The 24,812-nt window shown below is 33.0% G+C and overlaps 4 protein-coding genes and 1 long non-coding RNA gene across 5 annotated transcripts; 2 read left to right on the top strand and 3 right to left on the bottom strand.

Moving 5' to 3' along the window:
- The first annotated feature begins 50 nt into the window (after positions 1–50).
- LOC124437017 (U3 small nucleolar RNA-associated protein 4 homolog) lies at positions 51–4,363 on the top strand. The gene is made up of 23 exons (XM_046987026.1): positions 51–252; positions 343–397; positions 478–597; positions 677–745; positions 827–911; positions 986–1,078; positions 1,147–1,222; positions 1,295–1,370; positions 1,470–1,517; positions 1,603–1,671; positions 1,738–1,846; positions 1,921–2,000; positions 2,073–2,160; positions 2,241–2,302; positions 2,368–2,457; positions 2,544–2,570; positions 2,640–2,738; positions 2,810–2,897; positions 2,990–3,096; positions 3,177–3,272; positions 3,406–3,591; positions 3,659–3,799; positions 3,870–4,363. The coding sequence occupies exons 1-23, from the start codon at positions 146–148 to the stop codon at positions 3,984–3,986; spliced, it is 2,088 nt and encodes a 695-aa protein (XP_046842982.1). The 5' UTR covers positions 51–145; the 3' UTR covers positions 3,987–4,363.
- Positions 4,364–5,779: 1,416 nt separating this feature from the next.
- LOC124437019 lies at positions 5,780–9,292 on the bottom strand. The gene is made up of 14 exons (XM_046987028.1): positions 9,143–9,292; positions 8,840–9,000; positions 8,707–8,752; positions 8,228–8,641; positions 8,108–8,152; positions 7,861–7,997; positions 7,683–7,780; positions 7,391–7,598; positions 6,989–7,112; positions 6,585–6,853; positions 6,387–6,472; positions 6,237–6,317; positions 5,986–6,110; positions 5,780–5,816 (listed from the first exon to the last, which is right to left on the bottom strand). The coding sequence occupies exons 1-11, from the start codon at positions 9,182–9,184 to the stop codon at positions 6,403–6,405; spliced, it is 1,614 nt and encodes a 537-aa protein (XP_046842984.1). The 5' UTR covers positions 9,185–9,292; the 3' UTR covers positions 5,780–5,816; positions 5,986–6,110; positions 6,237–6,317; positions 6,387–6,402.
- Positions 9,293–9,387: 95 nt separating this feature from the next.
- LOC124437020 lies at positions 9,388–13,847 on the bottom strand. The gene is made up of 3 exons (XM_046987029.1): positions 13,643–13,847; positions 13,224–13,365; positions 9,388–11,014 (listed from the first exon to the last, which is right to left on the bottom strand). Exons 1-3 carry the CDS (start codon positions 13,689–13,691, stop codon positions 9,646–9,648), a joined length of 1,560 nt encoding a protein of 519 aa, XP_046842985.1. The 5' UTR covers positions 13,692–13,847; the 3' UTR covers positions 9,388–9,645.
- Positions 13,848–18,108: 4,261 nt separating this feature from the next.
- On the top strand, positions 18,109–19,612 carry LOC124437026. The gene is made up of 5 exons (XR_006945565.1): positions 18,109–18,207; positions 18,558–18,731; positions 19,015–19,060; positions 19,248–19,290; positions 19,468–19,612. It is a non-coding gene; the product is annotated as an uncharacterized LOC124437026 (long non-coding RNA).
- A 96-nt stretch (positions 19,613–19,708) lies between these two features.
- LOC124437016 (DNA replication licensing factor mcm4-like) lies at positions 19,709–24,646 on the bottom strand. The gene is made up of 20 exons (XM_046987024.1): positions 24,488–24,646; positions 24,149–24,368; positions 23,841–23,916; positions 23,542–23,748; positions 23,291–23,470; positions 23,164–23,218; positions 22,971–23,042; positions 22,724–22,894; positions 22,495–22,579; positions 22,183–22,418; positions 21,999–22,101; positions 21,713–21,773; positions 21,530–21,645; positions 21,354–21,447; positions 21,116–21,270; positions 20,928–21,045; positions 20,460–20,559; positions 20,248–20,389; positions 19,974–20,184; positions 19,709–19,828 (listed from the first exon to the last, which is right to left on the bottom strand). Exons 1-20 carry the CDS (start codon positions 24,519–24,521, stop codon positions 19,733–19,735), a joined length of 2,532 nt encoding a protein of 843 aa, XP_046842980.1. The 5' UTR covers positions 24,522–24,646; the 3' UTR covers positions 19,709–19,732.
- Positions 24,647–24,812: the final 166 nt, after the last annotated feature.

Genomic DNA, 24,812 nt, shown 5'->3' with positions numbered 1-24,812 from the left:
TAAAGTTAGCCCGAATTTAGGGAGCGATTTCAATCTCGGGGGAAGTATCAATGCAGGTAAAAAAAGCTGGTACTCTGTGTGTACATCGTAAGTCGATCAACACCTTATCAACATAATATACATCAAAGAAAAGTTTCATTCGATAATGGTGAATTTCAAAGTACATTGCGTTCGTTTTATACCGTATGTACCTCAAGCCATTCATTGTTTGGCCGTGGAAGGTGGAAAAAATGCGAGAATAGCTGTATCAAGGTATAATGAGGAAATTACAAAATGTCATAACATCAAATTTTCATCCACGTGTTATATGTCAAAGTTTAATCGTGTCTTCTCTCTTTTCAGAGCGGATAGTAGCATTGAAATATGGAATATTGAAAATAACTGGTATTTAGAAAGGGTAACGATTTAAAAAAAACGTATTTGATAGCATGTAGTTTACCATGTGTTAAGACATGAAACATGTTACTTTGGTTGCAGAAAATTGTTGGTTTAAAAGGAACAACTATTGAAGCGCTTGTATGGTCAGGATCTCGATTATTTTCCTCTGGACTTCATGGAGAAATAACAGAATGGAATTTAGATCAAATGGTTTCGAAAGTGAGCTAGAATTAGATTGAACTCATAGAAGTAAGCAAGATATTCTTCCATTATTGATTTTCATTTGATATTTTTACAGATAAATATTGATTCATATGGTGGAGCTGTGTGGAGTTTGGCTGTAAATCAAGAGCAAACATTATTGGCGGTATATTTTATTTTGTTTTATCTTTGCATAGTACCAAATCATACTATTGCATATTTTAATACACCCTTTGTCCTTGACCAGGCTGGATGTGAAGATGGCTGTGTTCGTTTGTTTGATATTTCTATGGATGACATTCAGTATGCACGTGTTTTCATCAAGCAAGAAGGTTTCTTTGTTACCATATCTACAATATAAGAAACTTTATTACTTAAAAATGTTCAATAACTATGTTTATCACAGGTCGAATACTCTCCCTTGACTGGCATAAAGATGGTCAAGTGTTGGTAACTGGTGGTTCTGATGCTACTATTAGGGTTTATGAGGTTTCTACAGGTGCAAACTGGGTGATAACAGTTTGAATTAAATATTTTTCTATTTTATTTAACATATTGTGTTTATAGGTCATGCATGTCTTCGTATCACGTTGGATAATTTTAGTCAAAGAAAGACGTTAGTCTGGTCTGTCAGCATTATGAGGTAACAATAAAAACATTACATCTTTATTTTAATAGTATTATTTTAAGTGTTTTGATGATTTTCTGTCAATAGTGACTTCACTATTGTAAGTGGTGATTCATTAGGCAAGACACAATTTTGGAATGGAAAATTGGGAACTTTAATAAAGGTAATAGGAAATATGCATCATTTATCTTTCATGATACTTGTATTTAAATCTTGTATTAGTAATTACATACACATTAATTACACATGTGATGTCGTTTAGGGTTTTAACTTACATATTGCGGATGTTTTGACTGTCTGCGTAAACAAGGTAAGTTGAATTGTTTATTTTATATCATGGTAAACAAACAATAAATTAACTGTTTAATCTAAGTATAATATTTATGATTATAAAGGAGGAAGATACAGTTTATTCAACTGGTGTTGACAATAAATTGATGCAATTTAAACTCGTTGTTGAAAAGGTTGGAGTTATGATAATTCATTAACACTTTTGTAACAATTCATTGCTATGATGTCATTTTGTTCAGGATGGAATGAAGTGTTGGTCACGATCCATTTCCACCAGAAGTCACACACATGATGTGAGAACCCTTGCTTTGATTGAAAATGCTCAGAAATCCACATTAGTTTCAGGAGGTATGTTTTTATTATTTTCTAACAACTGTCCAAGCCTCCATACTATCTTATAAACTTGTCATCACGTTCTGCAGGAGTTGATACAAATATTCTTGTGTACAACACAAAGAAGTATGGAAACTCGGAGATTAGAAGGATACCATCATTTCCAATGGTAAGAGCAGAATTGCTGAATAGTTTAGTTCAAAACAGAGTTTAAAACAGCCATTTTCCATACAAACTTTAGCGTTCTGAGATTCACCTTGCCTCTAAAGCTGAAGTATTAATGTTTCAAAAATCAACGTCGCTTCATTTCTGGCAACTTGGAAAAACTTGTAAGTACATCCAACTGAGTAGAACTATGATGTATGAAAACTGAGCAAAATGTCACTAAAGTTTGTGTGTTTTCTTCCAGTGAACGAAGAGAGCTGTCACCTGAAGCACAATCCTGTACATTTATTACAGTTGGAGGCAAAGGTGTTGAAATAATGATAGATTTTTAATTTAATGAATGCATGTGGTAACTTTTACATATTTTGTAGCGACGTATCGTTTGTTCAACAATATCAAATGATGGAAATTGGACAGCGTTTTCTGATTGTCATAAGATCAGTGTGTTTAAATTGACCTTGGTAAGATGACATCGCTCTTGCTTTAAATATGGTCATTTACGTGAAGAACTGAACATCAAATGAACTTTTTTCTCGGTTTCATTCAGGATTGCAATGCTTCTTACGTTGAAAAAGTAAGCCGAACGTAGCCATTTTCATTATTTACTTGCTCGTCGTGTATAATATTTTCCTTATTTCTTTAGTTGAAGTTTCTCCCTAAAGAACTTTTACCTGTTCATCACATGAAATTTACCAAAGACAGCTCAAAACTTATAACTATAACTATCACAAAGACTCTTCAAGTAAATTTAACTTTATAAAGTCACGTATTGTTTCGCATACTTTTCGATTTTGTCTTGTATTTTGTTCTCAGATTATTCATCTAAATCGCGATTCATTGTCGTCAGAAACCATACAATTTCCCATGAAGATAGACGAGGCTATCGATTTTCCAAGAACAGGTAAAGAAATTGACTAATTATCCCATTGTGATCCCATTTATCCTGATGAATCTTGTAGTGTGTAGTAAATCTTCTTATCGTCGTCATTTAAGATGTCAATTCACCTGTGAATGATATGGCTGTGAGCGATGACGGTACATTATGTACAACAGTTGATACGTTAGGACATGTTGAAGTATTTGACGTCACTGAAATCAAGGTTTGATAAAATAGATTTAAAGAAACCTTTGATTATTTTTGTATTGTTGTCTGGTTTCAAAATTCATCTGTTTTTTTCAGCACAAATGTACACTTCCACGGTTCTCCAAACAGATCACGGCGATGGCATTTCAACCAGAAACAAATCACCTGGCTCTTGTGAACAGCAATAAAGAGGTCATTTTTTTGCATTTTCCTTACTTTAATAACATGTTTCCCTTTAGTATCCATCATTACCACTTTCACAAAGGAGGGTGATAAGGGGACATAATCATAAAACTATCCTCTTTCTACCCTGATGTTTCTATAGGTATTCATGTTTGACATTGAGCAAATGAAAATGACAAGTTGGTCTAAGAAAGCTTCCAAAACTGGTTTACCCGAACAATGGCAAAGGCTACCATCAAAAGTTGTTAACATTTTATTTGATTGCAACAATAAAGAGATGATGTTTCTTCAAAGTCACGATTTGTTTATCTTATTAGATATCTCCAAGGTTTGTCCACTTCTCCATTTTCTAACCACGCTTGTTTTTCCTATAATGTCCATCGTCGTTTTATTAGCCTTTACCATCGAGGAGCATCAAATTGTTTGCAAGAAAAACAAAAAAGTTCACGGTTGGTAAGAAACGTAAACATAGTGAGAATCATGATGAAAATGATGTGGAATACTGTGAAGCGTTCAAGATATGCAAGAAATATAAGGTGACATTTTCCCAAGTCATTTGATGATTATAAACAATCTAATCTAATTTTCATGTTTTACTTCGCGTAGCCATTACTATTTCTTGGTATGAATGACAATAATTCATTGGTTACTGTCGAGCGTTCTTGGTTATCTATAATGGAATGTCTTCCACCCACACTTTATCGCAAAAGATACGGCACATAGTCAGCAACTTTCTTTAAAAATATTTTGTGTCAGGGTTCAGAACAAAATTTGTTATTATCTGAACCTTGAACAGTCTTGGATGTCCCTGAAAAACCGTTGATATCCTTAAGCAACCATCGGAGTAAAAGATCGGGCTGGTATCACCACTGGATGTTTTTGAACAATACTGGATATCTATGAACAACTTTGAATGTCCTTTAACAACCATGGGTGTCCTTAGCAGTTCAAATGGTACTCACAAGAACACTTTGCCATTAAAGCCAAGCTAAGCTTTATTTAAACCATAAACGTTAACGTTATAAACCATGTATACAATCTAAGATGCTTTTGAATAAAAGAACAATTATATTTACTAATAAATTAATCACAAGACGAAATTTATAATACTACTAAAAAGACTTAACTTTTTACCTAAAGACAACTGTCTATTTCTTGAAGTTTAAAGCTTGCATCACCAGTTTTCTCAACTACACAGCAATATAAAGGACCAAGATGTTTACCAAGGATGCAATTAACATCGTATGTCTATATAAAACATAAAATATAAATATTTTCTACACAGTCACGAATGACATTATTTCATTAAGTCTTTACCTCACTGTTTACCATCGTTGACGATGTCGAAAGAAGATCTTTTATGGTTTTTGGCTTAAGCTGAAGTATAACACAAACAATATTTATACTAGTACGAGTAGTGTGTTTCATAAAATTTATGTAAAAATGAAAGATTGCTTTTCCCAGTATTTTCACGCTCGATCAAATATTACATCAAGATAATCCGCAGAAGTATACCTTTAATTTAACCGGGTTACTTTGAATAGAGGTGGTTGTCGCAAATAATTCCAAACAGACTTTTCTTTCGGGCAAATTAAACTCGCTGTGACATACTTTACAGCGATAAAAACTGAAAAAAGATAATCAGCAATTGTCGTTATTAATGTTGAATATTTATCTTCGTAAATCATAATTTCTCTGGTCAAAATAAATGAAAACTTACGAAGCGGCAAGAATATTCTAGACTTATTACTATCTCTAACATCTATCCCATCTTACCCCAATGGTACTTCCACAATATCCTCACTACCACAACTACCACAAGCGTACCAAGTAAAGGCATTTGTTTCGTCAACAGCAGTAACAAAGCCTGATAAAATGCAATTGCAAACCTGATAAATTGCCGACTAAACATGAAAAATAAAAACAGAAATTGTGTACAAACCATCAAATGAAATCAATGAGTTAACTACGCTGTCTTTATTTAATCTTGGCAGTTTAGGAAGAGGTTGCGATTGCAGTCTTTGATATTCCTCATCTGGGATACTCTTTCTCATTGTAGCTTCCCATATCTTTGTACATATTAGAAAGATAGTTAAAAACGCATCAGGCATTATTTAAAGATGAAATCAATCACCTTGTACACGTTACTAAGAGAAGTTTGCATTTGTGAAGACTGAGGGAAGATTTTTTGAATCTTGGTGACAAAAAGACCAGAAAATACGTCTTCTTTTCCTGAAAAGCAATATCATACGTGAAATGAAACCATTGAAATACTGTTCATTCAAAAGAACAATGAACCTTGATTGACAGCTACATCTTGAATGTACAACAGCTGACCAGCTAATAACGTAGACTCATTCCATTCCATCGTTTGTTTGCTGGTGCAAACTACTTGTACAATATCATTTTTTAAAGAATCATTCTTATATAACCAAAGACGAACATGTTTGAATTGATGAATTTCGTCTTGCTTGAACTGAACATGAAGCAACTTGCCAACAATATTGAATCGCTCACCATCAGTTACAGTTGCGTCGATTTGAAGGTTCTCTTCTGAAAATACGCAACAAAAATAAGATAATCACAAGGTTAATTTCTCAAATGTTGTTAGATAAGGTCGTTATTGTTTGTAGTTGTTGGTTATAGCGTTGTGCTATCATTCTTTGTGTTTAAAAATAAGATAACAGGGAAAAGTCAAGAACGATCATCAAATTTTATTTACCTTTACATAAGTTCACACATGTTTCTATAAAGGACTTTTCATGAAGTGTAAAGACAAAACACATTTGCTGCCTGGCATAATTCTTTAATGTGAAACAGTCCATGAAATCAAAAACTTGACAACACCTTAAAATGAACGTACGTAGTTCATATATTTTACATCAGAATCACCTCGTTCAAAGTACAAGCATTCCGCTTCGTATATTTGTATCAAAGGTAATTTAGAATCAAATTATTTTTTCTTGTGAATACCTTTCTCTTGTTGTCACATTTTCTACACGAACATCACAAAACTGTAAAAATTCACCCTCTGTTCGGCAGAGAAAAGAATACCTGAAAAATGTTTACAAAATAATATTGAAATTTTCGTTCTTCAACTTGGAAAAAAAACAATTAACCTACCAATCTTCTCTCTTCGTTAATACATCTTCCCACACTCTGACTTCAGTAAAACACGACCATCAGATGCTTGAACCAGAAAACAAAAACTAAAACAAGACAACAAGAGTTACCATTGAAAGACGTAAAACAGCCATATTAAAAATAGCCTCAACTTTTCCCAGTTTGTAGCACACATCGTCCATTATTTATCGTCATTACCACATCATTTCAGTTTTTCTCCTTGCTATATCTGAGGCATTCTTTGTTATTGTAGATGTCAATGATGAAAAATCTTGAAATTTTACAATCCGTCTTTTTGAACAACGCCAATAAGTTCTCAATACACGACCAGTTACGTTTATCCTCTTTGTCCTCATTACTCCTTTGTATTCACAAAAATCCTTCAAAGGCCATTCAACAACAATGTCCACTGATCTCATAGTATCCACGTTATCAATAACGACTTTATCTCTGCATTGAGTTGACATCTGGTGAAATTATGAAGGAAATAGTGCAGAAATGAATACGAGAAAACTTTGAAAAAAGACGACATGAGGACAGTCAAATAGATCAATGATTATAACAAAAATAGAATTTGTACATGTATGTATAATAGATCAAACCTCATCTCCAGTCTCTTCAAACGAAGGTTTTAGAACACGGTCATTTATTGATGTTTTAAAGAACGCAACTTCACAATGAGCGACACATAACAATACTGGATCACAATTTATATTGATAATTTTCCTTTAAAAAGAAAACAAAGTTAACATTAACAATGTCCAAGAATTATCGTTTCGTGTAAATGATTTCAACAGGAGAGTATCGCTGAATGCTTAATAAAGTAAATCGTCCTGCACTCCTGGTTAATGAAGTCCTTGATGTTAGTATTGACTGCCACTAAGGATATAGAAACGTCAGTCAACATCAACACCAACAATCCTTCTCAAGACTCCACTAACCTCGACGATCAACATCTACAAACATATATTTTATCGTTTCCTATAACAGACAACTATATCTACCATGGACGATAAATTTTAATGTTTGATGACGTCATATGAGTAAGACCCAGGTTCTTTCGTTGTTCGCCGTCCAATAAAACAGTGATTTTATTTGGTAGTGATGAAGTGACATCTTGTGTTATGACGTTGCAGAAAAGAAAACAAATATTATAATCCCAGCTTTCAGAGACAACTTGAACATTTATGGAGGGTTTCATGCTGTAATTATCTAAAGATAAATGAATAATAAACAGCTTTACTTAAACAAATACTCTAAGCCGCACATTATTAAATAAATGATGAAACAAATTACTTTCAATGTTGTTTTTAAATTGCAGATTATGATGCCAAAGACATCTTTCTGACTCTTCCAGGATGGTCAGTTTTACCAATCTTTCTGCAAGCCCATTTCTTTAAAAGAAAATATTTAAAATTTTAAATTAATAACAATGCAAGTACATAAATATTTGAAGAAAAACATATTTGCAAACCTCACACGCTTTTTATTCTTCTTTGTAGAATCCAATGGAGCTTGGATATCAACTCCTTTGGATGGGGTATTAGGAGTCAATGTGGGGGTATTAGGGGTAGGTGTAGGGGTATTGGAATCAATGTCAGGTGTACACTCCTGAAACATATTGAACATCTTACTTATATTCCTAAATTTGTACATTAAATATGAATACATCAACTAACTGTGGAGGATTGTCGTAAAATATAACCACACTCTTAAAGTACCTTTGGCAAAGAATCACTATCTGAATTATATTCAGCAATTTTTACCTATAAAATATGTTGAAAATATAAAAAATCAATCATGAAATAATGATCATCTTGATAGAAAAAAAATCAACATACACTTTCTTCACTTTGTTCATCTTGAGACGTGTTTATGACAGAGAGAAGATTGTTGTCATTAGATTTTTCATCATTATAATGATCAATCAAAGAATGTTTATCTTCACTATCGCTATCACTGAAATCAATATCATGACTAACAGCTATGTTATCATCCTCATGGATAAATGGTGACATCAAAGAATTGTTCAAATTTTTCAGGAACATGCCATATTTAGTAGTGTGGTCATTTTTGGCTCCATTGATAAAATTTTTCTTGGCATTTGCAGCTTGAACTGATTTCCGAAAACTATGTGAAGTAATGCAAGAAGTGGAAATGTTTATTGAAGAGTTAGTTGATGTTTGACTCTTTGAAGGAATTTTATCTGTAGCTTTTTCTGGAACTGTTTGGTCTTTATCACAACTTTCATCGACCTGTTTAGCAATAACCTTGTTCTTCAATACATTCTTGCCAAAAAAAAACAATTCCTGCATGTTACCTTTGATCGTTTACGCTCATTTTTAACCGACTTGTAAAACAAACGTCTAAGAAATAATTAAATGCAAAAAGGATAAACACATAAACAAGGGCTTAAATATTTGTACAACGAGTTAACAGGAGATAATGGTCACCTTTTAGATGTGTAATATTTTGTCTTGGTCGGCTTGAAATGTTTATCATCAATAACATCATCTTCGTCACTTGATGAGAACCTCTCAATATGGCTAACATTACTTTCCTCAAAATTTGATTCACTAACATTACACGAAACTTTATCAGCATTTGTGAAATCCTAAAAATATAAATTTGGAAAAAATAGTAATTTGTAAACGAAACTAGAACTTACAAACTTCTAGTTCGGACTCTGGGGCAGGAGCAAGACAACCAGAATATTTTAAAGAGTTTAACTTTTGTAATAAGAATAAAGACCCTACTTCCACTATATGGTTGACAATACTCCATTTTCTTGAAGCCATTTAAATATAAATTTCTCTCCCACATTATTTTCATGTATAAACATATTAAAAAAAAGAAGATAATGTCAGCAAAAAGACGATCTAATCGCTACATGGTACCATTTTTGCTCTTGCATACCGCTGAACGATTGCTGGCGCAGAAATATTTGATCATTCATAGAACATCGACGGAAAATCGTAGAAATTTTAAAACTAACATTAAATTCTATGAATTCAACGAACATCTTTATTATAGAGATAAGATGAACCTTAATAACATTACATTATATCAAACTACGTCAAAAACTAAATAGAATTGTCATAGATTAATAAACACTCGATCTTGACTCCTGTTTTTTAGGAAAAATCAACTAATTTGCTAAAGTTATTCATGTTAAGCAATGAGGTTCGTTTATCAATAATATACATAACCTAATTTACAACAGTTTTTGAATGTACGGTGCTATATTTTTATGGTACGATTAAGGTAAGTTGAGTTTTAGAAATGTTATTAACAAATATAACCAGATATATCGAAGTGCTGAACTAAAATGTCTTTCTCCGCTAGAAGTTGGTTTCTTGCTGTGAACAACTTGCTGTATTACTATCTTTGTTCCAGTTCGTTCGTCATTTTGTCCATCGTCATCCACATTGGATTGTTGAGTTGTTGTCATGCTTGGCTTAAATAGTGTTGGCATTTCAACAGGAAAAGTTTCACATGACTCTAAAAAAACTTCATATTTCAATGGTCCTGTTTTTGAAGATGCAGCATTCCCCATATACATTTCTTTTCGACCATCATTATTAACGGTCCGTATTAAAGTCAGCATACTTTCACCTTTAGCAGGAAGAATATAGCCTATAGGCCTACAGCCATGAGTCGACATAATGTCTTGTGTTTCTCCAACGTGCCATTCCTTCTTACCACATCCATGCTTTATTTTATTTAAAATTGATTCATATATTTTACCACGCGGAGTCATATATGCATGAGTGACAAACAACTTGTATATAACACCCCCCGGGACTTCGGGTGATCTACCGACCTTTTGCAAGTGTCCAAGAATCCTGTATTCCAACAATGGTTTGCTACATCTGTTTTGAGTTTTCGTCATTTTTGCGTCCATATGGTAAAATATCCATGTAAATTTATTACCTTTGAACGTGTTTACTCTTGTGTTCCAATAATTAGTGTTGATCTTATCACAACGTGAAGTTGCCCATGTTCCATCTAAGCTAGTTGAATTTTTTGGTAACAATTTCGGGGGCAACTTAAAACGCGATACACCAACTTTAGTGCAAGTTAAGCAAGCCCTTTTACTTAAGCGAACCAAAGGCAACTGATTGCTATACCATATTCTGTTCTTTTTTCCGCGCTCTAAGTTTACATTCTTTTGAACAAGCTCATCCCACTTGCCGCCTTTTGAAGGATGATGGCTCTCAAGTGAAACACCAGAATTGAACTCCCATATGTCTATACCCAATGCTTTAAGGCATTCGTTATCCTGGTTGGTTAAATATTTGGGATCTACTGAGTAAGTGATATGTTTATTGTCGCCAGATTTGGTCAAATCTCCACGACATGATCGGTTGTATTTCTTAAGGATCTCGTTATTAAATCCGGAATTGTAGACTGCGATACTTAAGCTATGAAGACTTAACGTAAGATTGCTGTTTTTCATCTTTAATTTTCCCTGCATCTTTAATCCGTATATTGCATGAACGCAATCCTCATCACGATAAAAGAAATAATTCCCAATCCAACGACGTTTATTTTCAATGTCAATAGCACGAAGTAGGAAAGCAGCTTTTGTGCCTGCTTTATCATCTTGAATTAAACGCAGTTCACATCTAGGGGGAAAAGAAAAAAGATCAACTGCTTATCAATTAAAAAGAAACAGATCATAAATCACTGTTGAGCCATTAATGATAGCCTTCTTAGAAGATTTTAAATGTTTTCACAGGTAAAAAATAAGCTTAAATATATGAAGGATGTGTGAGAATTTGCTGATCTTCATAAAAAAATCCTCGTTCTCTCGTGGCTCATAGTTATACTACAGACTCTTTAACTGTTTGTAAAATAAACCAAAATGTTGCCAAAGTATACATGTTTTAGGTTTATTTTCTAAAGGTGTAAGTAATTGATAAAATAGATTTTTCTCACTAATATTTTCATTTCCTACAGAAAAACCATCAAATCTTCTTTTGAAGATTTTTATGAAACTTTCTGGGGTGAAAAGCGCATGACAATAGTTATTTTCTACGATAAACATATATGGACATATATTGGGGTAACAAAATCATCGGCTCAAAAATAATCGCATTTGCCGATGTCTTGAGAAAAAAACTGCCAAATCATATAACCACACATGGCGAGAAACAGTGACGTGTTTTCGAGACAGATTTTAATAGAAAAATAACCAAATTGGCGTTCAGCAAAGGTGACAAGGTTTTTACACGTTCAAAATTGATGTTGTAAAATACTACAGTAAATCTTTACACCCAGCTGTCATCGTTGCAAGTTATTCAACAAAATAGTTGCAAGAAAATATTAGGATTATAAAAGCAGACACACATGAAACTTAATATCTACAAAGTGTTGACAAAAGCTCTTAGACTGAGATTTTCTTCCAGCAAATTATCCACTTCAGTTGACATTTTCAACTCACGCAACAGCATTGTAGCTATATGTAGACAATGAAAGTAAGTATTGCTTGAGAAGAGTCGAATCAAAATGATGCTTCTGATGATAATATAATTAGTTTTTCATTTTTTAGAGCTGTCTATAATGTCATTTAAAAAGAAAAGGAAGTTTATAATTACCATTCATATAAAAACCATGTAACTGCACTTTTTCATCGCAAACAGAGTTTTATGATCTTATTGAGACAGAAAATCGTTTATTTAATTTGACAACATAAAATTACAGGAGTGAACAAAAAGATTTAGATCATTTCATAGATACAAAGAGTCGTTGTATCGACATTCTCATTCTTCGCTGATAACCTCATATATTAACCCCATCCAAAATGACCATTAATTTTGAGCGGTTTTCCAGATGACCATTTTTTTCTTAGACAGTAAGTCGAAGTACAATCGATCATGCTTACAATGAACAAAGGAGTTCTCCCATCTCTCGTTAGGAGTGGCGGAAGCATTAACTTTAAACTTGACTTTGGTGATAAAACCGATAAACAAGACTTACAAGAATTTTCCCCAGCAAGTTGACATTAATATCCAAAGTATGTTTTGTATAATTTAAAGATATAATGATACAATTCATGGACTCGGAGGAAAGCGAAACGCTTGTTGAAATACACGAAAAATATTGTCTAAATTTATCCAATATTTATTTAAAGTGATTGAAACGTGTTGAAATTTATTCAAGCTCAATACGTACTCGTCTTAAAAAACGAATAAAAAAATATCGAGAAAGAAACACGACCACACTACATATAAACTTGAAAAATTTACTAAGTGCTGAATTCCTTTAGAATATAATGTCGTATATAAGTATCTTTAATCAAAGTTCGTCGACAAATTTCTGAATTTCACAAACTTGTAAAAGTTATGGTCGCGAAAAATTTTTATTCGTAATGAATGGAAATGTGATAAAATGTTAAGTGTTAAATGTTAAACTGCATGGATTTTAATATTATTGAAATCATCGCCACAGTAAAATGACCAACGGCTTTTAAATCTGTCGAGATAAACAAAGTGGATGAGCGGTTAATTGTAATCGTTTGCACTATCTGCAAATAAAAGGAAGACACTCATAAAGTGATGTGTATTTAGAACAACTCTTTGTGGTATCTGAGAGAGCCGAAATAGATAAAAGCAGGAAATTAAAATATTCAAGAGTTAATTGATCAATTCTTCATAACCGTTTCGCGAGATTTCTTCTATGAAGCCATGTTGAATGTAAAAAAGTGCAATAGAATAGAATTTGAAAACAACGGAAAAATTTTCGGAATGCATTTACGGTTTGTGGTAAATATGCGCGATAGAAGGATATATAGCCACAATAAAGATGTCAACATAACTATATAGACTCATTTACCTTGAACTTACAAACTTTCCTCTGTGTATTTTATCAGAAACTTTCGAATCAAGAACAACTCCTATTTTCTCGATCGCTTTTGAACATTGTCTTGAATCGAGATTATAGTAGCCAGCATTACAGGTCTTGAAGAAAAACAAGTCTAAAATCGAAAAATGAAAACGCAAAGCTACATTTTTTTACAATCATCTTGACAAAAATTGTTGATAAATAAATTAGCAAAAAATGTAGTTCACTGAAAATTTACAAAAACAATAAGTTTTGGTATTTTCACAGTTCGTGTGTATTTTATTTCAAAGTAAAGTGTCAGCAGATGATAACAAGACATGCAATAATTAAAGTAGCAATTAAATTCATTAAAAACACACAGCATACTATGAGTTTTATGATTCATGCATATTTCCACGTACAACACTTACAGAATAGAGATAGCAGAATCCTTCTTGTCCTTGCTGCTAATTGCTTCATCTTCACTCTAAAGTTTCACTGACAATGATAAAAACAAGCGAAAGATGTTTCTTATATCCACAAATTGATCTGTGTTTATTTATTTAGCAAGCAGTTTCATAAAGAAATATGCAACGTGTGTCAATATGCCCTAACTGAGGCACTGACGTTGTTGAATAAATGATGGCTAAAAGTCTACACGATCATATCTGTCATTATTTTCAACCTTGTTACGTTTGACTCAGCGGGTCGCCACATTAACACAAATCGCGTTGAGTTAGTTAAACAAGGCCGTGATGAAAGGTCTTCACTGTTTATATGAAATATATGTTGTTCCTACCAGTAGTTTTGATCGTGCAAATCCAAGGGAAACATAAAGTTTGTTATAAACGCTTATTTTTCTTTGCATATTAAAAATGTGAGGAAAACGTACGAAATAGTTTTACAGATGAAAATAATTATCGATTATTGTATTCACATGGTTATAAAGGAATTTCAATAAGAGTCTTGTTTAGGCCTATATATATTTCCCCACTTATAAAACTGACACCTTCCATTTATATTCATTTCTATAAATATAGAATACTTAATGCATTTTTGAGTATGTTACAGCATAAAAATGAGATGAAATTGCACGACAGTTGGTAAAGAACACATCTCGAGTATTTTCTTATCTCAAATACCACCAACATGTTAAAATCAATGCCATTTGTAATATTATCTCAAACTTGCACGCCAAACGCAACTATATTTCTAAATTGGCTGCTAGCTTTAGTAAAGTTTGCGGTTTCCCATCATTATCAAGAAAAGAATTTATTTGACACATTCCTAGGTACTTGTACAAAAGACGCACACGTATATATTATAGAACACAGAATATTTCAACAGCTGATTAAATCTATCATAAATGCGTCTCCGCAAAGATATGTACAATGACCTTCGTTAAATAGTTCATGTACTTGAATAGTCAACAAATTTTGCATACCATGGTATGACAAAAAGGGATGACGAGTATTTGATTGAATGTATAAAATATTTAAGATACACTTTTGATGAATGGAAGAAGAAAAGAAAGCTTCCTCAGGTTTTCCGCAATCAGAATAATCCAATTTTGAAAGGAAATTAATGTATAACTTACGAAAGACGGGCAATTTGGACGCGCCATGAATCATGCGATCTGAACGCACAATAAATGAAAAACGAGATTAAATCGGATAAAGAAACTAACGTTTCTTAAATATAACAATAAACGGATGGGATTAACTGTTTATATTTCATGATACTGGAAAAGGCAATGTAAAAAAAAACAATTAAAACGCTCCACAAACAGAAGTAATTACAAAAAAAAATGTACAAAGCTTAAGCCGAATTTAAGTGAATGATATCAATAAAATCTGTACCCAATGAACCAATGATAAAAGAAATTTACACCCGAAGATTAAATGTCATTTTTGATGTTTGTTTCGAATGAGTAAATGTTTTATAAATTTGCCTTGATTACCTAACTTAGGTATTTTGGCATATTATTCACCTTATCTTTGTCAAAAAAAATGGGGGGAAATTGAAGAAAAAATAAGGTAATGATGGACACGATTTGCCTCTTTGAAAGAGCAGAAAATTAGAGCAACATGATTAAAAGAGATCGGAATTCTAGAGCATATCATGATTTTGAATCCTATTTATGATTACATTTTTTGTAATGTAAGCAAAAAGACGACATTTTTTAACACCACTAAAACGTCCGTCTCACACAGTAAATGTCCACAAGAATGAAGGAATGTAGCAGATAGAGCAGATATAGAATGTAGCAGTGGGGTATCATGGGACTACAGTGGATGTAGTTGGATAGGTTATCACGTGACAGATAATGAGTGTGAGTCACCCAGATATCGAGATGACCAGACAACTAAAATATATTCGTAACTGTAAAAACAGCTTAGGCTGAGAAAAATTAGATAAATTATTTATCAAGCTATACACTGGATCGTTTACAAAAGTTGATCACTTTTTGGAATATCTTTTTTTAATCCACATTTATATAAGAATAAGAATAGGAAAAGCGTATTTAGCATATTTCTCCATGGTAAATGACGTTATCACGAGGATCAATAAGCATTCAGTCATAAATTTATGTGAAGTGGGTGCAAATAATATAATATTTACACGCATTATAATGTGTGATAAGACGAAATTATTGTTCCAGTTTACAGTTTAATAGCCGTTAAAGTTCATTGATAAAAAAAGGATAAATGATGAATTTTTTTCATACATAAAGGTCGTAAAAGAATTAATAATGATAATTCACAAAGATGGCCACAATCTGATAATGATTAAATTGTTCCAGATTACAAAGTTCAGTAGGCAAGATTATAGTTTATAGACCACACATTGTTGAAAAATATTTCCATTCATATTCAAAAAGTTGTAGTGAAAAACATTACGACCTCTCCCTGCCCTTAATCTTTTTACATGGATGTCGGAAAATTGTTTTAAAAAAAATCAACTCTGCACAATGAATGCCAATTTTTTTTTACATTTGTGTAAAATTTTGTCTCTCTAGTCCCACAAGCACAAAAAAAGATAAAAACAGAATAATGATGCTTTCTGAGCAAATATTTCATACCATATAATGTTTAGCTTTATATATAATCAGTTTAAAGTCTATTGGAAAGATCACCAAAGATGACTTGGTTTTTTAAAGATTACGTGCCCAGTATAAGCTGTAATGACGTCATTACATGGGTTGGAGCCAACATTGCATCATAGAAAAAAATGACAATTTCATATTCTGGAAGGAAAGAGATCACGAGATTGACTGAAAACATGTAAATTTAAAAAGCAGTAAAGTTATAAAGAGACATTGCAATGTTCTTGCGTAACTAAGAGAGAAGCCATAATAACATCATTCTTTCTTTCTCTTCGAGAGCGTGCCCATTAGTTGTTGTGTAGGTTGTTGTGACACTCTACATCTATTGCGAAATATGTTTACAAACTCGGTCTATGAACTGATAGTGAATAAAACAATTTAGTCCACCTAAAACTTCGAGTTTTTTTACTATTCCCACTAAAAAGTCGGTCCCAAGTCCCAGAACACAGATTTCCCAATGTTCTCTGCATGTGCCCCCGTGTATCTTTCAACCGATAACAAGGCAGGTAGAACTTTCAACTGTGTTTTGTATGTGGTATGCATGGTCATTGTAAACGCTTGAGAACTAAATAAGATTAATAAATCCATTAAAAGCTTTTCCATGGCATATGACGCGTTTACATCAAGAATACAATTAATCCTTTCCTTTTTAGAAGCTGTCTCATTAAAAAACGAATGACGTCTTTTCGGTTTTGTTTGTTTTCTACCACTGCTGGAGATTGCACATAATCTCGAATGTAATTGCAACAATTCAAGCAGGATCAGGCGCAAAAAATGCAAATTCAATGGCTAAAATATGCGTTATATTACAGGCGGGTTTAAAGCTGTGAAATTTTTCTCGCAACATCAGAAAAGGCCGACTTAGTTATAGCTTCTGGTGCCGAAAACATCAAAAGAATCTAGTCGCCTACTTTATCCATTATTTTTACATAGATAATTAAAAGTATGGTAATCCATGGATCATCGAAACCAAACGTTTTCTAACGTAAATGATTTATAGAAAAGCAGTTCATCTTGTAATGTATAGACTGCTTACTGCCAGCGAAGTTTACTTTGACAAAAGGAAGTTTAAGGTGTGATCATGTCTTGGTAATTAACAGTTCATTATGTTAGTAAAATTGAGATGACTTTTCAAAATGTCTGTCGGCTAAACCTGACTATACATTCGTACGAGTCAAAAAACAGCTGTGGTTTGATACAAGATGAATGTCTAATTTTCTTCCGCTGAAAATTAAATTAATTAAATTCATACACACGCTTGCTAAATTCATAGGCAAGAAAAGTGAAATCGCAAAGATCTACGATAAAATGGATCGAAAGAGAAACAAAAACGTAAACTGACATGTTTCCTTAAGCGATAAGTATTTAAAAATTTTCGTATTTGCTTGTTATCATATTTTCGCAGCATCGCACGAGTATGTTGTCTTTGTTAAGTCTGCAGATATTTATCACATTTACCGTCAAAAAAAAACTTGAAATTCCACAGGTGAAGCGAGCTCTTCTGAAAAACATTTTCACCGATTTCTACCTATATGTCACAATAGGTTTTATTCAATAATAAGTTTGGGAGTTCTGCTGATGACTGTAAGAAGAAAATAAACTTAAACAAAATGAATAAAAAATGTATGCAAACCCTATATATAAGGAGAATCATCTTCAGAAGATATCCAATTGAAATGAAGATGAGTCCCTCAATCCTCCATAAACAAAATTCAGCCAATCATTGCTTCCCCTAGTCACGTGTTTATTGAAAAACGTGCTATATTACTTCCTCTCATATTTGATATAGTCCTTTCAATGTGCTTGAAATCTGTGATAGATCAAAAAGTTGTATGCCAGTATAGATAGCCTTAATATCTTTGATTTACGCCATATCTTATGGGAAATAAGGTATATCCTGTTTATATTTTCCTTAAACATTACTGCGTGGGTTAGTAAGAGTTGTTTAAATTTAGTATATTAGATATTACAGCGTACATAATGTTGGTGAATATATAGCAAGTTTATGTGGTTCTGTAGCACGTATGTTTTAGTATGGTTTAAATCACAGACCTTGTCATTTTGTTTTATTTACTATCCAAGACCACAATGATGACTGGAATAATCCCAGCTCGCTTTGAGTTAAAACAATGAAGAGAAGTCGTTCCGATTTCTTCAACTGAGTGGTCGCTGTTAATTTTGCCATAACTCTTTTTTCTTTTCTAAGTGTATTTTAAAGCTTGTTTTTGTGCCATTTTTAGATGTTCGCGGATACTGAAACGAAGCGGTTTTGTATTACGATGGCTATGGATTGAAAAATAAAAATAGAAAATGTTGCCTCGTTCAGATTGAAAAATCGGCTTGCCGCCATTGCTGCTGGAGGTCTGGTGTCTAGTCTGAAATATTCTCTTCTTTAGTGTCTTCTTCCTCACATGGTACTAAATGTTTATCATTACATACTAGAGGATTAGGAAATTTGCCAAATGATGAATAAGTACTTTAATCTCATGAGGAATGTGAATGCCCAAATTTAGAAACACTTGTTGTGAGAGATATGAAGTATATTTATGCAAGTCTAATGATGAAATTTTGACAAGCATATGTCTGATGCAAAATGAGGATAATGAAATTATTTTTCTGAAGTCTTGCTTTATCTATTTGTGTTTAGATTTGATTAGGTTATAGGATTTATGAATAAAGAATGCCTTCTCTCTTTAGAGACCAAGGAAAGCATTTCCTAAAATACCACTGGACTTAATCTTTGGTAAATTTTCTAAATATTTAGTTATTAAATACTAAATATTATATTGGATATGATGATTTGACCACAGACCTGTCCTGATTCTTATGATGTGATTGTTCATGCACCACGCTGATCCAATCCATATTATGTGAATGAAAGAAATTTTTATTGTAAATGTAGTGATTTCATTTTATATTTCTGTTTGCAGCTCAAGAATTGATCATTCCACAAGAAGAACCAGTTTAAATTTGGTAATCATCAAGTAATGTAATATCTTTGTATATGCAAGCAATGATGAATTAGGTAGAGTCTCGTTCGTATGATCAAACTTGATTATAATCCAAAATCCATATTCCTGAGCTTGGGGAGTTTTAGTGGTAAGGGTTAATGGAAAAGGAAAAATTTTTATATTCTACTGTTTATTTTAGATGAAGAATTGCAGATGAAAGTTTGAATCTTGGAAAAAAATATTTGCATTTCTTCAATTTTATAAATTTCTACATGTTATTCTTATTTGTGAATGATGAATGTAGACAATGCAAGGAATTGTTATAATAAAAATGAATGCTTCAAGTAGTTGTGTGATTGATGTAAATGAGAATGAAACATTGAAAGCATATAAGTTACATGTTGACAGAAATTTTGTGTGAAGAGATCAATTGTACACGATGCTTTTAATAGGATTTAATTTTATCAAGTAATAAGACGAATTGTTCTCCCAGTAATGATGAGAAAATCTTCATCTTTTAAATGGCGTAATGCATCATCAAACTGATCACGACTTGTGGGCTACAAATGGAAAACAAATACGTCATTACTTAATTAAGATTACGTCATTTTTCTTCCTTGTAACGTGCATGACCTCTCGGGGAGAGGGGAGCTGAAAGTAAAGGGCAATTCATTCAATGGAAGTAAAAAAATGGTCAACACTTACCACGTCCGAATTCTGACGAAAATCGTCAAACAATCGTTGTATGTCGATGTTTGGAGCTTTTCCTTTAGACTGGAGCATAATCTTAATAGCTTTAGCGATGTCTATACGACGTTGACGGTCTGCAACACTCAAGCCAGTCGCTAGAATATTAACATCTATAAGACCTGTCTTGGGATCGGTCGCCGATTGTTTAAGTGCTTCGCGATGTAATCTGTAATCATCAATAAATTCACTTAAACTCATTTACTTTGATCTTAAAGGAACAAAAAGTCACCTTCTTGCTTCTTGAACATCCACATTTTCTACAATGGTCGAGAATCTCATCTTAGCATGAGCTTCTGCAAGTCGTATCAACGACTCCAATTGACGTGGATATGCAGAAACGGCACCATGACTGCTGCCGACTTTACGCATTTCTAAATAAGAAAAATGTTTTAAAACAATTTTTTGAAATTTTCTGGCAGAAAAAAACATCATCAATGATACCAATGTAAGCCTGAATAAGACGTTGTGATGCTTCTTCACCAAGTCTTGGTTGAATGTAAGTTCTTGCATAAGCAATGTAATCTTTCAGTATACTCATATCCTAATATAATAAAGAAATTCTTATTCAAATGTCAACGGAGAATATTATCAGTCTAAACTTCTGATCGTCATCAGAGTCTTCAACATTCTCAAAATTGAGAATCAACGACAGAGAAAATAAACACATTCAGCCGTAATGTATACTTCAAGATACTTTTCTTAAAGATGGGTACATTAAAAGGATCAAAACTCATTCTACTGTTATATATCCTTCAATGTACCATTCGTAAAGAAGGGTACGTATGCTTACAGGGGACATAACGCAATGTATACTCACTCATCCTTCATTAACGTACTATTCTTAAATGTGGACACTCTTACAAGGGAATAAAACGCATTTTAAATTCATCTATCCTGCGATATGCTTACAACAAATTCCTTTTCTTTCTCTTCAGGAGTGAGATGATACAGAGAAACCAAATGTTTGGCTAAACGACGATCGTAAGCCTCGTCTTGAGGGTCCAACATGAGGAAAATCAAGTCAAACCTACAAAAAGTCGTCTGGAGTCAAACTCGACTACTCCATGCACATTCATCTTAAATGAAGTATACGAAACCTGGAGAGTAACGTGTGAGGCAGCTGAATATTTTCTACAGTCGTTAGTTTAGAGTCCCATTGTGACCTGACAGGATTGGCTGCAGCTAGAATAGATGTTCGAGCATTCAACTGACATATTATACCAGCCTTTGCAATTGACAGAGTTTGTTGTTCCTGTACATAAGAACGAGAGATAAACATAAAAGAAATGGTCAAAGAGAAAGGAAGAAAATATTCATATACAGTCTTCAACTTACCATTACTTCATGTAAAATGGACCTTGTGCTATCATTCATCTTGTCAAATTCGTCAATACAACAGATACCGTTATCGCTGAGAACTAAGGCTCCGCTAAACGTTAAGACAGAAAAAACGCAATCATAAAATTAGAAAGTACAATCATCAATATGCTCAAATATCATGGTCACGTTACGTTTGTAGAACAATTTGTTTCGTGTCTGGATCTTTGGTGACGTAAGCAGTAAGACCAACGGCAGAAGATCCTTTACCGGATGTGTATTGACCCCGAGGAACGAGATTATGAACGTACTATAAATAGACAAAGCAGCTTGTATTCAAGATGAATGGAAATTTAATGATAAAATAATCGATTTACCTGTAAAAGTTGAGATTTACTTGTGCCTGGGTCACCACATAACAAAATGTTAATATCTGATCTGTTGAAAAGACAAAACGATGACGATAACAAAGGAAGAACATGTATTGTTAAAGGTAGTGTATGATAAAAAGACCAAATGGTGATTAAAGTTTAAGAACATAAAATAGCTACACTTTTTGTCATTAAATCTTTTACTTTACGACTTTTTTATCCGTTCAGTTGTAAGAAAGTCCCGCCTTTAACGTTGTAAATCATCGAAGATTTTCACGAGTTAAATTTTTACCGAAATCTTCCTCTTCCAACTTGACTGAAATCTTTATTTGTCCCTCCAAACAGCTGACATAAAATCCCTTTCTTTATGTCGTCATTTTCATAAATACTTGGAGCTGAAAAAATGAGCAAAAAAAAGGTTGAAACAAAAACAAAAAAAAAAACAAGAGAAGAAATAGAAGACGATATTAGCTCACCTAGTGCTTTAGAAAGTCTTTCATAAATATCGGGCATTTGGGAGAGTTCAGTCAGTTTATTAATTCTTTCTTGTGTAAAACGTACTCCGCTATCAGGATCGCTTTCATGAAGACGTTTTTTGTCCGACTTCCTGAAGTGGACGACATCTATATGTACTTTATAAACAGACTTCACTTTTCTCTGTCTTGGATTCATTCTCACAGGAGTTGCACGATAAATTCCTGTAACAGTTATTCTAAAAATAAAATAATTGATAAGATTTCATTTTTTTTTTGTTTTCATTTCATTTACTCAAAGTCTTTAATTTTTACCTGTCCCCTGGTTGTACAGAGTCAACCAGCTGATTATGGGCAAATAAAGTAATGGTATAGGGTGTCTGACCAGCAGGCATGTCATCTAAATGTAGATTCAAAGAAATCATAGTTATTCTTAAAATTCACAACTACTCAAATGTGGCAGAACAGAAAAGTCAGGATAATATAACAGTTAATTTACAGTGTGAAATATTATAAATGTGAAGAAATTCATTCATCACATTACCTGGTGATTCCTGTAGTTTAATGATTTGTAAGTCAGTGTACTGCGACCTGTTGTGGATTAATGCATAACTGTGATTTGTGTTGCAATTTGAACATAATGACGGTTCAAAGATTCTACCACGATCAATCTCAGAGGTTGTTGTTGATTGACAAACATAACACCTGAAGAAAGCTGCAATGAAATAATAAATGATGAAAGTCGTGAAGAAAGAAAACTTTATCTTTTATACTACAGTTACATGAAGTACCTTCTCTCATTTCGGGTATAATATTTGAAGTACGGACAACCATTCCATTGATTGATATAAGATTATCAATATCTTAAAGAATATTATAAATTAACTTTACCATAAAACACAAGCTTTTATTCACAGAACATATATATAAGACTGTTTATTACAAAATCATCTGCAAGCCTGCATGAATAAAATCAGGACTTACCTTCAGGATTTAAAGACCTCAAATTCTTTGTTTGATCCACATTATAAGTTCTAACCTAGAGGTTCAATAAATCATATTAAAATCAACCATATGACAATTCCTTGCATTCATTCAGAAACATAAAAACCTGAATTTGATGTTCGAGATCTGTATCTGTATATTTTGAGAAAAAAATATCATTAACAGCCATATCCAATGCAGGGATGACTTCCTGTGGGTATGATACCAATTGTCTATAAAGTTCAGGATCAAATTTTTTGATATGACTGCAATCCACATTTAAAAATGGTTGTTCCAATACGTGAATCTGTAATAAATAAACATTGTAAATCTTAAATCAATGCATTTATCTTGTAAATAAAGCAAATGTTACTCAACCTCCTCCAATTTCTGTAAATATAGAGCTTCATTCGGTATAAAATCATCTCCCATTTCTTCTGCATCTTCATCAATAAATTCTTGTAAGAATTTCTTAAATTTATCTTGTGTTTCTTTGATAACTACATCAGTTCCCCATATAACCAATCTCGGACCACTGTTTACTTCACTTGTTGGTCCACCCGATGTTTCAACTCTGTCACTCGACTAATATGTAAAACACATAAAGTAATCAGATAGTAAATATTTTCAACCTTGACAGTAACAAAGTTTCAAGTTATGCCAAAAACACTACATACAGGATCATTTATCGAAACTTCTCTCACTCTACGATGGCTACCAATATCACTTCGTTGACGGACAGGTGTTCCAACACTTTATGTTCGTGTAAGGATTACAGACATATATTCACATTATGATTTGTGATAAACATTTCACGAGGATATTATATGATAATATGGTACATTTAACGATAATAAGGTACATTTGATTTTAAATGATGTACATTTGATTTTAAATGATGTACATTTTATGATGAAAAGGTTCCTTTTGGGATAACAAAGTATAATTGGTGTAAGGCTATTTCTAATTAATGTGAAAAGGATACGGTGTTCCACTTGGTGTACTATATATTCTTGAGCTTGGTGTACCATAATGAAGAGGTGAACTCATACCATTCTCACTAGCAGTCATTGGAGGTGGTGATGAAGGTGATGATGGTTGAAGTGTTGCTGGTGATGATACATCTCCTACACGACGTCTAGCTGTAGGAGGTGATCTACCGGATTGTCTTGAAGGTGATGAGCGTCCTTCTGCATCAATGGAGTCTGAATATGATGCGAGAATTGATTATTTTAATTTGTTTCACAAAAGCAAGGGGAACGTCAGAATTGTCAAATAAATATGTGAAAACAATCATATCAAGGCGAAATTCTGCAGCACTTACTTGGTGAACCACTTCTACTACGTTTTCCTGGCATTCTGAACTATTTCTGCCTAAAATCGCGGCAAGAAAATCTATTAAAGCGAAAATATAGCCTCGATAGTCTTTGTTGTGGTGGCTTTCTCTTCGTGTGGTGATGCAATGATTCATAAGCGCGGGAAATCACAAACCGCTGTACGAAATATTACTGAGAATGGGCTCATCTATTCAAACAATGGTCATTGATTGACGGTAGTTAACAAAGGACAATATTTGTGTTTTTGACCTTTGTTTAAGACAGTTTTAGTCGATTCTTTAATCACAAAAGCATAAAATAATGAGAAAATCC

Source organism: Xenia sp. Carnegie-2017, unplaced genomic scaffold (genome assembly GCF_021976095.1).
Source record: "Xenia sp. Carnegie-2017 unplaced genomic scaffold, XeniaSp_v1 HiC_scaffold_16, whole genome shotgun sequence".
Classification (NCBI taxonomy): domain Eukaryota; kingdom Metazoa; phylum Cnidaria; class Anthozoa; order Malacalcyonacea; family Xeniidae; genus Xenia; species Xenia sp. Carnegie-2017.
The sequence above is the reverse complement of the archived record's forward strand: the minus strand, read 5'-3'. Positions and strand labels throughout refer to the sequence as shown.

Excerpts from the sequence above, each read along its gene's own strand:
- LOC124437019 (XM_046987028.1), bottom strand. The coding sequence starts at position 9,184 with ATGGCTTCAAGAAAATGGAGTATTGTCAACCATATAGTGGAA. Across the intron at positions 7,113-7,390 it reads ATTAAAATTTATCGTCCATG|GAAAATTATCAATATAAATT; the intron begins GTAGATATAGTT and ends TTCTTTTTAAAG. Across the intron at positions 6,854-6,988 it reads TTGAAGAGACTGGAGATGAG|ATGTCAACTCAATGCAGAGA; the intron begins GTTTGATCTATT and ends TAATTTCACCAG.
- LOC124437016 (XM_046987024.1), bottom strand. The coding sequence starts at position 24,521 with ATGCCAGGAAAACGTAGTAGAAGTGGTTCACCAA. Across the intron at positions 23,219-23,290 it reads ATCTCGAACATCAAATTCAG|GTTAGAACTTATAATGTGGA; the intron begins GTTTTTATGTTT and ends TTGAACCTCTAG. Across the intron at positions 23,043-23,163 it reads GAGGTCTTTAAATCCTGAAG|ATATTGATAATCTTATATCA; the intron begins GTAAGTCCTGAT and ends ATATTCTTTAAG.
- LOC124437020 (XM_046987029.1), bottom strand. The coding sequence starts at position 13,691 with ATGAAGCAATTAGCAGCAAGGACAAGAAGGATTCTGCTATCTCTATTC. Across the intron at positions 13,366-13,642 it reads GATTCTGCTATCTCTATTCT|ACTTGTTTTTCTTCAAGACC; the intron begins GTAAGTGTTGTA and ends TTTCGATTTTAG. Across the intron at positions 11,015-13,223 it reads GGAAAGTTTGTAAGTTCAAG|ATGTGAACTGCGTTTAATTC; the intron begins GTAAATGAGTCT and ends TTTTCCCCCTAG.
- LOC124437017 (XM_046987026.1), top strand. The coding sequence starts at position 146 with ATGGTGAATTTCAAAGTACATTGCGTTCGTTTTATACCGTATGTACCT. Across the intron at positions 253-342 it reads GCGAGAATAGCTGTATCAAG|AGCGGATAGTAGCATTGAAA; the intron begins GTATAATGAGGA and ends CTCTCTTTTCAG. Across the intron at positions 2,458-2,543 it reads GTGTGTTTAAATTGACCTTG|GATTGCAATGCTTCTTACGT; the intron begins GTAAGATGACAT and ends GGTTTCATTCAG.